Source organism: Paramisgurnus dabryanus, chromosome 9, assembly GCF_030506205.2.
Source record: "Paramisgurnus dabryanus chromosome 9, PD_genome_1.1, whole genome shotgun sequence".
Classification (NCBI taxonomy): Eukaryota; Metazoa; Chordata; class Actinopteri; order Cypriniformes; family Cobitidae; genus Paramisgurnus; species Paramisgurnus dabryanus.
This window is the reverse complement of record NC_133345.1, coordinates 29,021,911-29,038,729: the sequence shown is the minus strand read 5'-3', so window position 1 is coordinate 29,038,729 and position 16,819 is coordinate 29,021,911. Positions and strand designations below refer to the sequence as shown.

General features: G+C 38.1%; 1 protein-coding gene across 2 annotated transcripts in view; it reads right to left on the bottom strand.

Annotated features, from left to right (window-relative positions):
* hipk2 (homeodomain interacting protein kinase 2) overlaps nucleotides 1–16,819 on the bottom strand; it is a 120,069-nt gene that overhangs the window by 22,760 nt on the left and 80,490 nt on the right. For both annotated transcript variants that reach the window (XM_065283494.2, XM_065283493.2), the window contains exons 3-7: nucleotides 15,514–15,637; nucleotides 9,568–9,687; nucleotides 6,163–6,249; nucleotides 3,039–3,223; nucleotides 2,766–2,928 (exon numbers count right to left, since the gene is read on the bottom strand). In XM_065283494.2, coding sequence (XP_065139566.1) covers nucleotides 2,766–2,928; nucleotides 3,039–3,223; nucleotides 6,163–6,249; nucleotides 9,568–9,687; nucleotides 15,514–15,637 — 679 coding nt within the window. The remainder of the gene's footprint in view (nucleotides 1–2,765; nucleotides 2,929–3,038; nucleotides 3,224–6,162; nucleotides 6,250–9,567; nucleotides 9,688–15,513; nucleotides 15,638–16,819) is intronic.

Genomic DNA, 16,819 nt, shown 5'->3' with positions numbered 1-16,819 from the left:
AAAGTGGTGCAATCCTCTAGGCTGTGTCGTAGTAAAACGCAAGCCAAGCAGGAAGTAGAAGCTGTCGTGTTGTTATTAAGCACATTGTGATGGAGGCCTGCACACGGCCCAAATGGCCCATGGTACGACTTATGCTTTCGGCCACTGGAGGAAGTTATCCGATACGGCCAGTGGTTTATGGGGCAACGCTACACTCGTTTCATTGGATTGCCCCGTTTCAAGCGAGTCTTTGCATGCAATGCGATTTATTAACTGCAGCTTTAAGGGAAATCAAACTGAACCGGGAAAAGGGAAATGTTTCGGTTTTGCTGATTACAGTTATCAATTTCAGATACTGAGGAAAATGTGCAGCTGGTCGATGTGAGCGTGTGAATGTTTCTATGAAAACATGGGGTGAAAGAAGGCCCTTGATGTTTTAACAAATTCAAAAACTAAATGTAAACGTACACTTATTCATAGACTCGTAGACGAAATAAGCCATTTATTTACACAGTTAAAAAAGATTTTAAAGCGATACTGCAAACAAATATCAAAATTACCCCATGATTTACTCTACATGTCCATCACCTTTTCCTTTCAGATGAACACATTTGGAGTTATTTTAGTAAATGTCCTTGCTTTTCCAAGCTTATAATGGTAAAAATCAGGGAAAAACGTTTGACTTTAAAGCCAAAAAAGTCCATCCATCCTTCACAGAAATAATCCACAAGGCTGTATAAAGGTCTTAAAAATTTAAACATAATAAACTATAATAACTAGCTTCCGGTAATGACACCATCTTAGACTAAGTACCAAGATGCGTCATTAGAGGAAGATATGAATATTTTTCTTACACAATCTTTATTAACCCCCATGTGGATTACCTTTGTGAAGGATGAATGCACTTTTTTGGGGTGTAAAGTCAAACGTTGTTCCCTGATCTCTGTTTTCTACCATTATAAAGCAGGGAAGAGCAAGGACATTTAGTCAAATAACCCAAAATGTGCTTTTCTGAAAGATAATGGACATATGTATCTCGTATTGCATGTGGGTGAGTAAATCTTGCCAAAATTTGGCTGGAGTATCGCTTCAAGTCTTATTTTCCAGTTATAATATTTTCTTGGTTTAAACACAAACCTCACCAACCTGTTAGATTTATGCTTAAAATAAGAAAAACTACTAGCCAAAAATAAACAGTATTGTCTGAAAACAACAATTCAACTTTTTAAAAAACAAGTTTTGTAGAAAATGATGCAAATACTGTACTGATCTAGAAAATGTTTTTTTTTAAGTGCTTTATGTTTCTAGAAAAGCCATAAGCATAAGGTATGAGAGGCTGTGTTGTAAAAGGGAATAAGTCACGGCTGAAGGGCGTTGTTAGGCACAACAAGTCAATGCAACCCTTTAAACCATGACTTGTTTACTAGCCTCAAGTACCTTATTGCTTTTATAAAACAGTAACCATACACAATACAAATATTAAAGCAACAAATATGCATCAGCTCAACTTTCATGAAGTAAATTGAGTAAAATCTCTCCTTCCGCTGGAAAAAATAGTCCCTGACTGACTAAACAGCAACAGGGGTCTCGTACACACTGCATATTAATTTGGTTGTCCCTTCACATTTTAATGCTTAATCCTGTTCTGTACACACACAGTTCAGTAATTTATGGGACTGACAACCGCATTCTACAACCGAATTAACTCCCGCAAAATGCAGGTAGTGACAACCGCAATAACAGAGACTCTGCATAGTGTGTACATAACCGAACTGAACAACTAGTAGTTAATAAAGTATTTAAACGTGCATCATGGACACTTGCATTCTCTTCTGAAAAAATAAATGCCTAGAAGGGGAAAAAGTCTTCTGTATGCGCGGTGCGGAAAATGACTGAGGCACGAGCGTTTGCTGACTAGTGTTTCCAGATCTTGTAAGAAAAAAAAAAACAAAGCTGTGAGTGATAAGCACGCGAGACGGCAGAACGTTTCTATGGTTATCTCTGTGTCAATCTTCACATTTTCGTGAGTGAAGGGGATCGCACCGGCCGCGCAGCTCAGCGCCGTGCCGCGTCGAGTCGCTTCTAGGACAACTCAGAGGTATTGTAAACCGGAAGTGCACATTAAATAGCGCAAGCTTCGTCAGATAGCGTCTACTTCAAAATGCAAAATATATGTTAGCAGCCAATGTAATCGTTAATGATTTGGGACAAATATGATGTTATTTAATCTTAAACTATGTGAATGGCGCTGTGTGGCGCGACAGGGATTTGAGTAACTTCCTGAGTCACAGCTGGACGGCACGGACAGGCGCCACCTGGCGGCGCCGGTGTGCGTATACTCATAGAAAACTATGTGTTAGATTTTTTTAGAACGGCGCTGCGCGGCGCGGCCGGTGTGCGATCCCCTTGAGTCTTGTTCCGTACAGACATGAAACGAACATTTAGGGGATTCACTCCCGCATTTAAATGCGGTTGTCACTCCCGAAAGTTTGCAGTGTGTACAAGGCCAAATTTTTTTTACGTATATTACATTGCTAAGAATGCTGTGCAATGATTCACAGAATCGTTGGGCACAGCAGTAATAGCTGTGTTTTTTCATAAGTAAACAAAGGTATTTACCAATCAGATTAAGGAACTGGAACTAACCTTTTTATAAGATGTATTAATGTATGATTAGGACTAGAATTAGAATAATCGTAACTATAACAACAAGATTAATTTAAGAAAATTAGAAAGAAAAAATGTGCTTTAGATGAACAGGTATATGTGTGTGCATAAATACTGACCTGACTGTGCACAGTGTTAAGCTGGTTGTTGAAGGTCATGGTGAGATTGGTAGAGGTGCTGGGGGCTACATGTGTAATAAAGGGGGTCTTGCTCTGATTGACGGTATCGTACATGTTTATCCGACGTTTGCAAATCTCCATGTTCTGGAAGCAGGATTTGACGCTGCAGGAATAAAGGAGGACAAAGTCAATGATCCATACAGTATCATAAAACCATACAACACTCTCCATATGAAGATGTGCCACTGCTAGTGTATATATAGCTCGACTGACTGTGCGCTGTGCGGGAAGTCCAGCAAATGTGTCATTGTGACAAAGGGGTGGTTGAGCGTCTCTATAGGCGTGATTCTTTTGTCTGCGTCGATGGTTAGCATCTTGGTCAGCAGGTCGATGAACTCTCTCCTGTCCGCTTTCTCCGCCAACATATCGCTGCCTTCCAAATCTGTGGTCATATTCACCTGCACATAGCAAATAGGATAAAACAAATGTGATTCTGTCGCAATAGTTCCCATATTGAGCGTCTCCTACTCATAGTTATAGGAGTGCACAATTTTGTTATATCCAATATCTTTGGTTTTTAACATTATCGTGTTTAATGTTATGCAGAGGCGTTCCTATCCCCAAATAAGCAAAAAAAGTGAAATCAAATCTGATTCCTGCATAAGGTGAAAAGTTAAATGCGGTGGGATTAGACGAATAAGGTGCAATATTTGTAAACTCAGTGTAAAATGTGTGTCTGACTTTGCTACTCCTTAAATTCAGGAGGCATAGATAATTGTGACCGCAGTAATCTTTAAGAACCGAACGTGTCTAACACAATCCTGGCCGTTAAAATTATGAAATCTGTCAACTGTATTTTTTCTCAACAGTATTTGTAAAAAATACACGTAAGCATTTTGGTGTGAATAACTCCAGTGTCCTGCATTGCTTGGCACATACAGCTCTGTAAATGCATGCAGGTCTGTCAATCAAAAAGTCAGATTGTTTTCCTCTGTAATAACCTTCCGCATTTGATATATTTGCTTTCAAACTTGCAGCCGAGCTTCTGAAAAAGTCTTGAGAGGCAAAGAATGGCAGAGATTTATCCTGTCAGTATGTGGAAAAAAAATAAGGAAACTTAATATATATATAATTTATTTTCATCATTAAAAAATCATAATCAAAACTTATAATACGCTTTTAATTATCACAGCGCAGAAGCAACTGAAGTCATTGTTAGTTTATTATCATATCAGGGTTAAAAATATATTGCTGATGCTTGTAAAAACCAAGCGCTCCAGCAAATCTTTTTAGACACATTTTTATACCACCCTGCTGTTTATCTGGCAAACCAGTCAACCATCAGATAAACTGGTCAGCAGTACAAATGTGAGTCTTTTATGCATATTGTATGCTATTTAAGCTATTCAATCCTGGTTTTTTCATGCAACATGTTGTTATTACATTTACATGTATGCATCTGGCAGACGCTTTTATCGAAAGTGACTAAGGTCGCCTTTCCACTGCACACGACATATGGAAGCGATTGTCGTAATGAAGTTTCAGTTTAATCGTAACATGGGAGAGAAGTCCAATCCAGAGCAAGAGGCTACATATTTGCCATAGTGGAATAAATAAATAAATGCAAAATGAATTAAACAATAAACAGCTATGCATATATAACAAAGGCTGCCAATATATTTTGGAGCGAACTTATGGAGACAAGATTAAAATAATAACATACGCATATTAAATTAATAATGTATTACTAATCAGTAATAAATAGTTTTTTTAAAGGATTCAAGTGTTACTTATTAAGGTCAATAAAAAGCATTAATAATTTTCACCTCACACACAGTTTTTGATTGGAATACATAGAAATACATCACCTCCGGTTGGCATATCACATGCGTGTAAAACATTTTTAGCGGATCCAACTCTCAAAACAGATCTCGGCACCTCACGCAGCCCCTTTGCGACTCTCCATAGGAAATTAATGACTTCCGGTTTATCGGATGTCGTGTGCAGTGGAAAGGTGGCTTAACAGTGCATTACAAGGCATTTATTTTTTATTAGAATGTGTGCTTCCTGGGTTTGAACCATAGACAGTAAAAAATATGGACGTAATGTCGGTGCCGTCACCTATAGGTTTACGAAGAGCTTTTTTGAAGCCAATAGTAGGCGGTGCCTGCCGTCACCATCTCGTGCATCACTCGCGGATAAAATGAAAATGGGTAAAGAGGCGGGATGTGGGTGAAGCTGCGGTGGCTGGTTGCTAAACCACACCCGCCTAGCTCGACTGTAGTGATAGCAGTGGTAGTTCAAACGTCACTCAAGTGTCCACGCCCTTATGCAGAACTTTAAGGCTTAATATAATTTACGGATAAGTTACAAAAAATTCACCCCCTCACAGTTGTCATGAAGGTCAAAATTAGCTATATAGACCAAAAACACGTTTTGTACCAGGCTGTAAACATATAACATATATTTTTACCTGTGAAGTTGGGCATTTTAACATGGGGGTCTATGGTATTTGACTCCCTTTTGGAGTCAGCCTCTAGTGGCCAGTTGATGAATTGCAGTTTAAGTCACTTCCGTATTGGCTTCATCAGAGAGATCTGAAGGTTGCATCTTGGTTCGAACCCATTACTTTTTTGCTCTACCACTAAACTATCAGGAGCACATTATAAATAAAACATAACATATATAATATACTTACCAACTATAACAACCAATCTATTTACAAGCCCAGTATAATGAACTGCTTTAATATTCTGTGAATATTTGTACGCAATGGATTTTGCATGTCATTGCATTGTGAATGTCTCAAAACTCATACATAATTCAAGCACGTGTAAAATATGTTTATAGACCTGACCTAAAAATGCAGCTCTGATGTAATTCTTGTAAAACAATGACGATCTAAAGCACGTAAGTGTGATGGATCAAGCGTATCTAAGCGCAAGCATATTTTTATAAATGTACCGGATTGGCTGTAAATCGGATCAGCTGTTATAATCTGATACAGTTGGATAGAGTCGTTTCTTATGGGAAACTGAAACTGAGCTTTGCATCATTGTTGGCAACAGCGTGACCCGGCCAGTTCAGACATCAAGATGACTGGCCGGTGATGGAGCGTGTTGATTTAAATAACTCACAGCAAGCTAAAGGTCATAAGTCATGTGTCTTAGCGCTGAATAGCACTCGGGGGAGTAAGGTTCCCATGCAACATTACTTCACCATTGTGCTTTCGCATCGTGTCCTCAGTTACATAACACCACTGTTTTCTTCACACAGAATCAGGGACAAAACATTTTGAGAGTAAGGGTGAAAGGAAAGGTGCTATTGTAGACAGATTTCGGCTTCTAGTTGAGGCGGACACCGGGTTTGTTGTGTGTACAATGGTACGGACTCTTACCTGAGCCATGTCATCCAAACAGTTGAAGATATACTTGCGAGCCTCTTTTGACTTGATTCCCGTCTCTGCTTCGTGGTCTTCAGGTGTCTGCAAGTACAAAAGAAAGTTTGTCAGTCAGTGGCGGCGTTTCACGAAAACCTAGGGTATGGCAAAAATTCTTCGTACAAGAAGGCCATTCAAATAACGAATCTATGAAACCACATTATATATCCATATGTGTACATACTCCACCAACCTGTATAAAATCATACTATGATTGCACGGATGTACACTTACTGACAACAATACGGAAGCAATACAAATGAAAAACAAAAATAGAAATCATGGTTGTTTAAAATGCTTTTCAAATGTTGTCATCCTTAACTAAGTGCAACTCCAGCAACAGATAAACTAAAGCAAGATAATATCAAAACATACTGTAACATCCCTTCACAAATCTTGTCATGACAGCCGCCAATAAACACTTATAAAAACACAATAAAGACTTAATGTAATAGAGCACACGTAGTTAACCCAGCCAGCTAACCAACTAAGACTAAAACACTAAATAAAACTCTTAGTAAAACAGGGCTAAATGCAAAAACAAGTCTTACCTTTTGTCGTCGTGCAGTTTTTATTCCACAAGTCGCCATATTCAAAAACGCGCGCAAATAATTAATACAATTCACTTCGACTGCGCTACAATTTCCCAGTGTAAGAGAACATGTTTATTTATCCACAGAGAACAAATCATTTTACTTCTGGAATAATGTATGCAATATGTATTGCGCGAGTGTGGGGGAGAACCGTGAGTCTGTTTGAATGTTAAAACAAAAAAAGGACTTTACTTGCGAAAATAAAGATTGCAAGTGCGGTCATCATGAAACCTCCTGCACAATTCAAGCTGCGCTGCAAGAACGACAGGTTGATGACATCAAAGTACCGCGAGCGTGAGGCGAGAAATCATCGGAAGAGTTTGCTTTCAAACCGCTCTCGCGGCACGTTGATGTCATCCACATGTCGGTTCCTGTATTATAGCATGAAGTCGAGCACACGTGTAAATTATCCATATTAGTGATGTTCAGATATGTTCTACTGAAAATATTTAACATAATTTTTAATGAGCTTCATTATAGCCTTTTGATTTCTGGTGTTTTGTCTGGATGCATACGCAAACACCGCCCCTGTTGTCAGTAGATACTACAGATCAACGATGACCCCTGTGTGGAAACTTTCATTGCAGCATGAAAAAAAACACAATTGAAATCTCTAATATCTATTATCTCAGTAGCAGTGGTGGCTAGTGACTGATCTTCCGAGGACCGCAAATTCCAAATATGTGTTCTGAGTGTCATGTGTGTTGCTCGTGTTTTCAAAATATGTGTTTGTTGTGTCATGTGAACCATGTGCATCACGTGTTTTGTCAAAATAAGTGCCTGCTGCACACGCGTCAAAACCATTTATGATAAAAGATACGCTCACGTTCACAAAATACACGCAAGACACTCCCTTAACAGCAAAATCTGGCAAACGTAAGCGTCTCTTATCATAAACCCTTTAGATGTGTCTGCAGCAGGCACTTATTTTGAAAAAACACATGATGCACATAGGTTCACTCGACGCGCCAAACATATATTTTGAAATTACAAAACCACACAAATGTTGTGCAAACCTCGCATCGTGTGCCCTCGAAAAAATAAGTCACCGGCCACCCCTGCTCAGTAGTTTCTACCTGACAACAATGAGATTAAATGGCGATCTCAAACTGTGCTCAGATTTATCAAATGCCATTATTTGAAATCAATTCAGAGATTTATGTGCAGATTAAACTATCTCAGTTTCCGAATTTTTTGGACTGCGTTATCCACATTCATTTCTACACTATAAAAAATCTTAGTATTTTTGTCATGTTTTTAGGAAAAATATCTAAAAATTCTTAAATTAAAATCTTTTTTCTTGATGAGCAGAATGACCCAAGAAAATAAGTCTAGTTTTTAGACCAAAAATATCAAATTGAAGTTATTTTGTGCATAAAACAAGCAAAGAAAATCTGCCAATGGGGTAAGCAAATTTTTCTTGAATTTAGTGTTTAAAATTTTTTTCAAGATTTTTTGCTTACCCCATTGGCAGAATTTTTGCTTGTTTTATGCACAAAATCATTTAAATTTGATATTTTTGGTCTTAAAACTAGATTTATTTTCTTGGGTCGTTTTGCTAAGATGTATTTTCTTGATGAGCAAAATGACTGGGGAAAATAAGTGTAGTTTTTAGACAAAAAATATAAACTTTTAGTAAATTAGTGCTTAAAACATGCAAAAAATCTGCCAATGGAATAAGAACAGTTTTCTTGAAATAAGTTTACTTTTTTTAAAAACACTTATTTCGAGAATATTTTTCTTATTCCATTGGTAGATCTTTTTGCTTGCTTTAAGCACTGATTTACTTAAAGTTTATATTTTTTGTCTAAAAACTACACTTATTTTCCTAGGTCATTTTGCTCATCAAGAAAATACATCTTATTTTAAGAATTTTTAGATATTTTTACTGAAAATAAGACAAAAATACTAAGTAGGAAAGCCATAAAAAAATATTTTCAAGAAAACTTAGTATTTTTGTCTTGTTTTTAGTAAAAATATCTAAAAATTCTAACAAATTTCTCTTGAATTTTGGGTTTAAGAAATTTTTTAAAGATTTTTTTGCTTACCACATTGGCAGATTTTTTTGCTTGTTTTATGCACAAAATCACTTAAATTTGATATTTGTGGTCTAAAACTAGACTTATTTTCTTGGGTCATTTTGCTCATCAAGAAAAAGCATCTTAATTTAATAATTTTTATATATTTTTTACTGAAAACAAGACAAAAATACTAAGAATTTTTTTTCTTGAAAATCAATTTTTGCAGTGTGTTGCCACCTGTCTTATTTGTTTCTATATTTTTCATCCTCATGAATTTTAAGAAAAAAATATGAGACAAAGTTGACACTTAAACTGAGAATTTTCTTGTCGAGATGTTCAATAATACAATGTTTTACATTTAGGGTTCACAATGCAAAGCTCTCAAAGCTCAGCAACAGTTAATCTAGAGAAAAAAACTAATGACTATGGACAATCAGCCACCAACCCAGTTAAAATGAAGCATTGTGGGCGAAATAAAGCAGGGACGGCGTGAAAGATGGAGAGTTTTAGAGACTTCAGCGTGGTCCATTTAGTGGGATTTATTCCATGTCACTCTGGTTGCCAAGTCCTCTCTCACAAATCCATTTTGCTCACATTAGCCTGCTGGTTTGTTTACAGGCTAAAGTGGATAAGTCAATTTACTTTTTAAAATATTAAAGCAGAGAAAGTATTGAAGACAGCTTTTGCACTGTCACTGCATATTATATTTGAGAACAGCAAGAAGAAGTGAAGAAGAAAAACAATTTTACCTTTAGTCTCCACAGAGGATAGGTGGACTCGGGGTCTCTGTTGAAAAACCTGGTGGTTTTCGTCCCTGCACTTAACAGATACTCTGCTGGCAAACCTTGCGTTTGAGAGATGTACCGAATCTGATGGAAGACAAAAACACAGATGGTTTGAGACCTACAACTGGTCATACATTTGTTTTCAGCTGATGTACCCAATCCCTCTTTTTATTTTTTACTTAACCACCTGCCTCAAATATCTGAGATTGATCTGATGCAAGATATAAAGTAGATTTTTACATTAACACATATGAACGCAAGAAAGCTGAATCACAACCACATGAGGTTCCGAGATTGGCCTAGTTCCTAAAGTTGAACGTTAGATTTGGAAAGCTCCATAGATGACCGACTACTAACTTCAAAGCAGTATTTCTGCACTGCTATGAAAAACATTTCGTACTATTATTTATTCAAAACAGAAGCCTTCGAGCGTGACATAATATCCTGTTCCCTATATTCGTTTCGGGGTATGAAATAATTTTGCATTACAATCTAGTGTGAGCACTAAAATTAAGCTCCCTTCCCCAGTCAGGGCAGAACATTTATTGAAACTAAGCTGCAAAAATAGGCCATTCGAAATCATCATGGCATTACAGCCAGAAGCGTAAGACATTTCGTGTATGACCATCTACATATTGAGCAGTAGGCAAGAATATGGTTAGCCAATCATATTAGAGGTTAAATTACATATACATTACATTTATGCATTTGGCAGATGCTTTTATCCAAATATACAGTATACATTTTTATCAGTATTTGTGTTATCTTATATTCGTGTTAACCCATGATGTTTTGTGCTGCTATTGCAATGCTCTACCACACAAGCATATAAAATACATACTGTATAGAGGTTACATTCAAAGGTCTTAAAGGTACAATAGCCACAAACAGTATAATTTTAAAAGGTAAACAGGAGGATGAGATATGGTGCTTCTATAGCTAAACTGGCAAAATATGACATTAAAAGCTGCATTTTCATACGGTAGAATTACTTGCTGCCGTAACATGATCAATGAATTTGCTGCCGTAACATGGCTGCAGCAGGCGCAATGGTATTATGCAGCGCCTTAAAATAGTTAAAATAGTTTTAAAATATTAAAAATAACCAAGGGGACTATTTTCGGGCAGTGCGTAATATCACTACGCCTGCTGCAGCCATGTTACAACAGCAAAGTCCTTGATTATTACGCCAGAATGAGAATATAGTTCCCAGCAATATCAGCCTAGAAAATCGCAACTTTTAATTTTCCGTCGGTCTAAGTACACAATGTAAAATTAACATATTTAAAAAAAATGGAGTGTCCCTTTAAAATCTTTTGTTTTTAGTGCAAAAAGTCTTATATTTTATAAATAAAATAGACATCAGGGAAAAACGTAACCGTGTTAAAACAGGTTGACAGTATTTTATCTTCCCGAAAACATATCAGTCACTTGGCTGCCACACTGATGACAAAACTTCAGCACTCCACCATTACAAGCCCAGTAAACAACATCTGTGATGAACGCCGTCTCCACGAGATTCATTTCCCCTGCCAAAACTCTTTTTACAGGTCTGCCCGGGCGCCGCAATTACACAGAATGCCATTCACACACCTGAAAGACTTAAACACAAGAGCTTGGCAGACGAAAGAATCCACCATAATAATAATCTCTTCCACAGGAATCTCTTATGCTCAGACTGAGCTCATAGCTGCCTGCTCAAGAGACCTTGATCACCACGCTGGCTCGTTTAGCATCTTGTGAAATAAAATCACAGCTTTTTTCAGTCGCTCATGGACGAATCTCACTCAAGCTTCCAAAGTGGCGTAATTAGAAATGAGCTAAACTTCTCATGCTCGGTTTTAAAAGGAACGGCTGGTCTGAAAACAAAGTACTGTCATCGTTTACTTAACCGAATGTTGTTGCAAGCCTGTGTGACCTTTTCTCTATGAAACTCAAAAGGACTGAGTGATTGTTTTGTTTTGCACATAATGAAAGAAATTCAAACAACAAATTTGCAACAAATGAAGATGAGTTAACAATGTAGTGTTCTCTTAAAGGGCATCTATTACACAAAATCTACATTTTCATAGGGTTTTTGACATAAATGTGTGTTGGCAGTGTGTGAGGACAACCACCCTACAATGAAAAAAAATATTTTATAATCTACATTAAAGCAAAGCAGTCTTATTAGACATGTCGTTTTGATCCTCTTGTTAATGTGAGGTCACACTGATAAAGCCCCGCCTATGACCACTGACTGACAATTCTGCATTACCATAGTTTCCGCCATCAGCGAATTGTACGCTGTCCGCTTTATCTCAATAGTGAGATACTATTGTCTCAGACTGTATTTACATGAATCAGATTTATTTTAACTAAAAGCGCTCACTGTCTCTTTTGGTAAGGGAGTGAGGAGCATTAGCTCATTTGCATTAAAAGGTACAGACATGAAAACAGCACGTTTTTGCATTTTTAAAAACCCACAAAAAATAAACACTGTGGCCCCTATCTTGCACCCAGCGCAATTGACTTTGTCAGTGACGCATGTATCATTCGTATTTTGCACCGGCGCACAGCGGGTTTTTCCCTCCACAAACGCACGTCGGCAAACTAGGGAATGAACTTGCACTCCCTGGGCGGTTCAGCGCAAAAAAAGAGGCGTGTTCCGGCGCAAACCATCCCTGATGCTATTTTGCAGTTTCAAAAAACAATTGCGCCACTGACCAGAAAAAAAAAGTTTAAAGTCAGTGGCGCGTTACAGTTATTTTTGCAAATCCTAAATTGTTACACTAAAAAATATTAATACACGAGATAAGGGAAATCATAGTGGTGAGCATTGTGGTGATAGTTTTTATTTATTGTGTGGCTGCGTTAAAAAATTCTCATGCAAATAACGATTAAAATATTTTCATAAGTTAATAATAATAAGTTTGTTGTGTGGCTGTATTACGTTTATTTTATGTAAATAATAATTAAAATGTTTTCACAAGAAACCTTAATATATGTGAACTTGATTTGTAAGAGTACTTTGGGGTTGGACCTTGCTTGCGTTTCTTGGGTCCGATTTCAAAGCCCCCAAACCCTTTCAGCGGTGAGGGTGGACGCAGCGATGTCCTCTGCTGGCGTCTGTGTAGAGGCAGATCCACCTCCCGTTACACGGCGTGCCCGATTTATGCTGGCAAGCTTGGGATTCCCCCGTCTCCTGACATCATTGTAGCACTTGGCGCAACGATATGCCAGCTGATGAGACTGGCTATTTCCTCTCATGCCTGTTTAACCTACGCTGATTTGGGCGGTTTCTCCTATCCCCATACAAAATAACTTCTCTGTCTTTGACTGCTCTTACAAGAACGTCGGTCTCCTCGGCTGTGAACCGCTCCTGGCGTGCGCCTGGTAAATCCATCATAATAATAGCAACCCGCCATGGAACTTGCGCCCTTGCGTTTAAAGGGAATGTTGGATAGCGTTCTGATTGGTTTATTTGACGTTACGCCCAAACCACACCTATGAATAATGAACCTACTTCAGACCAACCCCTTATTGATTTGCGCCCGGCGCAAGAGTTATTTCTCACGCCGGGAAAATAGCAACAGCGCCCAAGATCCGCCCACAAACTCACTTGCGCGTTGCGCTTCGCACTTGCGTTTCAGATCGTTAAAATAGGGCCCTGTGTGTGGTAAACAGAAATGGTGACAAAGACAAATCTGCAAAGTCCTTTGCTGGGTTAAATAGCTTGTTTTAGTTTCCTCAGAGCTAGAGCATTGGCCCTGGGATGCGTTATGACTCTTTTTTTCAAGAGAAGGCCCCATTGTAGAGCTTATGATTTGGGCTAATTGGGCAGTTTGTGGCATGTATCCAGAAATACAAAGAAACCAGAAAGATGAAAGTCTGATGCACGACACACAGGCACAACCACACAGCACTTTAGGAGAGCTGAGCGCAGGGTCCCAGCCAGCAGTCAGATTTGTTTTCTCTCTCTCTCTTAAGCACAAACAGTAATTGAGGAAGGATTTCGCAGCCATTTCTAAGAAATGAAACAGTTCACGCTGCAGGGCCACACGCACAAAATCAAACTTTTTTGCCCGTCGCTCAAAATGATCATCATATAGAAATGAAAAAGTCAAATTCATTTATGAACGGTTACATTACTGAACCACAGTTACCACAGAAATCATTTCCAAAGTGGGGGGGGGTCAAATCATTCACTTTGCTCCAGAATATTAAGTAGGCAATGTTATAGTCGCATATCAAAATAGTTTTAAATTGATTTGTTATAGTTTGCGTGAACTGCAAGTCAGAATCCACTTCAGTACTACTCTGAGAGAAACTGGATATTGAATAGGGCTGCACAATTAATCGAAAAAACTACAATTACAGATGAAACAATTACATAATCAGCAAAAGCCTCAATTGCAGCTGTCCATTTGTGCTCATTTCTGTGCGTTTTGCCAGTATGTTCTGGGACCAAATACAGTAGTCATATTCGTTTTGGATTTTGTACTAACAACATAATTCCCATAATTATTTGTTATTTTTATAACATATAATGATACAATATATAATGATTATATTATTTAGTTTTGGATGTTTAGAATTTACTATGCAGCCATTTCACAGAAAGATAAAAACATTTAAAACGTCAATGTCAAATCCATTAATTGGCAATAATAATAATAATCGCAACTACAACATCAAGGCGAATAATCTGCAATTATGAATTCTGTCATAATCGTGCAGCCCTAATATTGAAAGAAAAAATAGAGAGTGTGCCTTTTTTTATGGGGTCTAGAAATGTAGGCGTTTTATTCAGAAATGGAGCTGCCTGGCGCAGACTGACGTTGGAGAGGAGGGGTTAAAAAGAAGTTACGCCCATGTCGTCAAACTGATGTCAATGTGCGGTAACAAAGTAAAGTATTGATTTCACGTAGACTTTTAAAGACAGGTACATTAATGGCGCTTTTCCATTGCCTAGTTCCCACGGTTTGGTTTGGGTCAGGTTGTGTCAGCTCACCTCACTTTGGCTTGGTTAGCTTTTCCACCGAGTTTAGTAACACTTCGGAGTGGGAGGGATTATAGGCATGTCGTTATATTTGCGCTGCCTACTGCTGTGACATCATACAAGTGAGAGCGTTGTTGTACATTCCCATACATTCATTTATTTCTCAGTCTGCAACAAAATTTAAATTGACCACCATAAATAGATGTTTGCACATCGCGTTTATAACTACCTCTGTTTTACATGACATGAGTGTACAAACATTTTTGGCATCAGTCAATGCGCTCCGCTGAGCCTCATTTAAGTTGCATGTAAGCATATGTGCGCGTTGCGAATGTGCCGCTACAAATGGGAAAAAACTGGTATGGTGTTCCTGATTCTCAACCTGTGGATGTTTTTCATCGCTAAAAGAGAGTTTGGGAACTTACAACAAAGCACAGCTAGCATGAGGGTAAAGCTAATCTTTTACATTATAGCGATGATGCTGGTAGTGACAATTCTCTCAGGCCAATCGGTGATCTACAGTGTTTTCGTGTCACATTTTGGTATCAGCTCATGTCGCTTGGATCCCCAACGAGGTGGTACTAAAAAAAGTATCGGGTACTACGTACTGCACCCAGTGGAAAAGCTCTCAAAAGTAAGCAGACCCGAACCGTGGGGTACTATGCAATGGAAAAGTGGCATTAGTAGGTGCTAGTAGAACTATTGCTTATCACTAATTGCAAATGGCTGGTTGTAATTTTATGTGCACAGCTACAATATTTTATTCTTACCATTACAAAACTAAAGAAAACTGATTTGCTCGTATAATGATAATTTCCCATTTTCACGCAATTTCTAAAGGTGGAAGGAATTTAATAGTTCTTGTGTCTGGAATTCTGATGAATTTTCTGGTTTCATTATGGCACTTTACAGCCTTAGACATGTCTTACCTGGTCATATTCAGATGCTCCGGGGTAGAGCGGCCAGCCTAGGAAAAGCTCTGCGATGACACAACCCAGGGACCACATATCTATGGCCTCACAAAAGGGCAGACCCAAGATGATCTCTGGAGCTCTGCAGACACACAAACAAAAGGGGGATCAACATCAGGGCAGAACATATGAGATCTACAGTCATTGGTATGGTCATACAGATTTAAAGAGAGGGTTCTCCATTGGTAACATTATTGATGTTATGTGAAAGCTGAAAATGCAAAATCATTAGTTTTATCAAAACAAAAAAGTGACTTACCCTAAATAATTTTTTTTTTATTATACCCAACAAATACCCCATTTTCAAATACCCCAAAAAAAGAGACCGGGAGAAAGCAAGGCAAGGAAAAAAAGGTGAAAGTCATCAGAAAAACAGTATAAAGCATGTTTAAAAGTCATCCATTTATACAGTAAGCATCTTGTTAAATTCTGAGAATTTTTTCTGTTAATAGTCTGAGTAGGTGGTTCAAAACCAAACCACATGAGTGTCAATATATAGAGCAGATGTTCACATTGTTCTGCCCAAGAGCAGTTAATGTGCAACCTGTTCCATTAAAATCAATGGTAGTGTTTGTTACATCTGAGCTGTTGAGACCTCACTGTGCCCATTTAAGATGACAGACCTGAATAATAAAGATAAAAAACAATGCATTCTGTTTCCACGAACACAAAAGAGGGAGAGGGAAAGAGATACCGGGAGCTTGTGCATCATCATCAAGAATAGACAAAGGTCCACTCATTTGGGTGGAGGGATTGAAGATACTGTTAATAAATGCAGTTTGGAGGAAAAAGAGAGAAGGAAAACTGTGGAATGACACGAAGATTGAAATCTGAAGTGCACACACATCTGGGTTTACGGGCATTCGCATTATTTGCAATAAAATTATTGGACATTGGACAAAAGTACAGGCTGTACTTAGAGACAAAAGCAATGACACGGCCTGTCAGAAGAAAATCACAAAATAATAATTTTAAGTTTTTCCTCAGAAAAGTACCTAGTAAAGTTTAAGATTCTCATCAAACACTTCTCATCAAATAGTGCTCTTCTTTGCAAAACTTTGAGGTTACGAAGGTGTTCTGTGTGGTTGCCAGATGTTTGCTTACTGACCTAAAAATGCCCTGAATATACTGTAACTCCGTTACCTTATTTAATTGAAAAAGGTGTTTGTGTGGATGACTTCTCCAACACGTAAAAGCCCCAGGGACTGTGTGAAAGTTAATTCTCCCATTGGCTCTTACACGAAGTGTGATGCATGACATCACT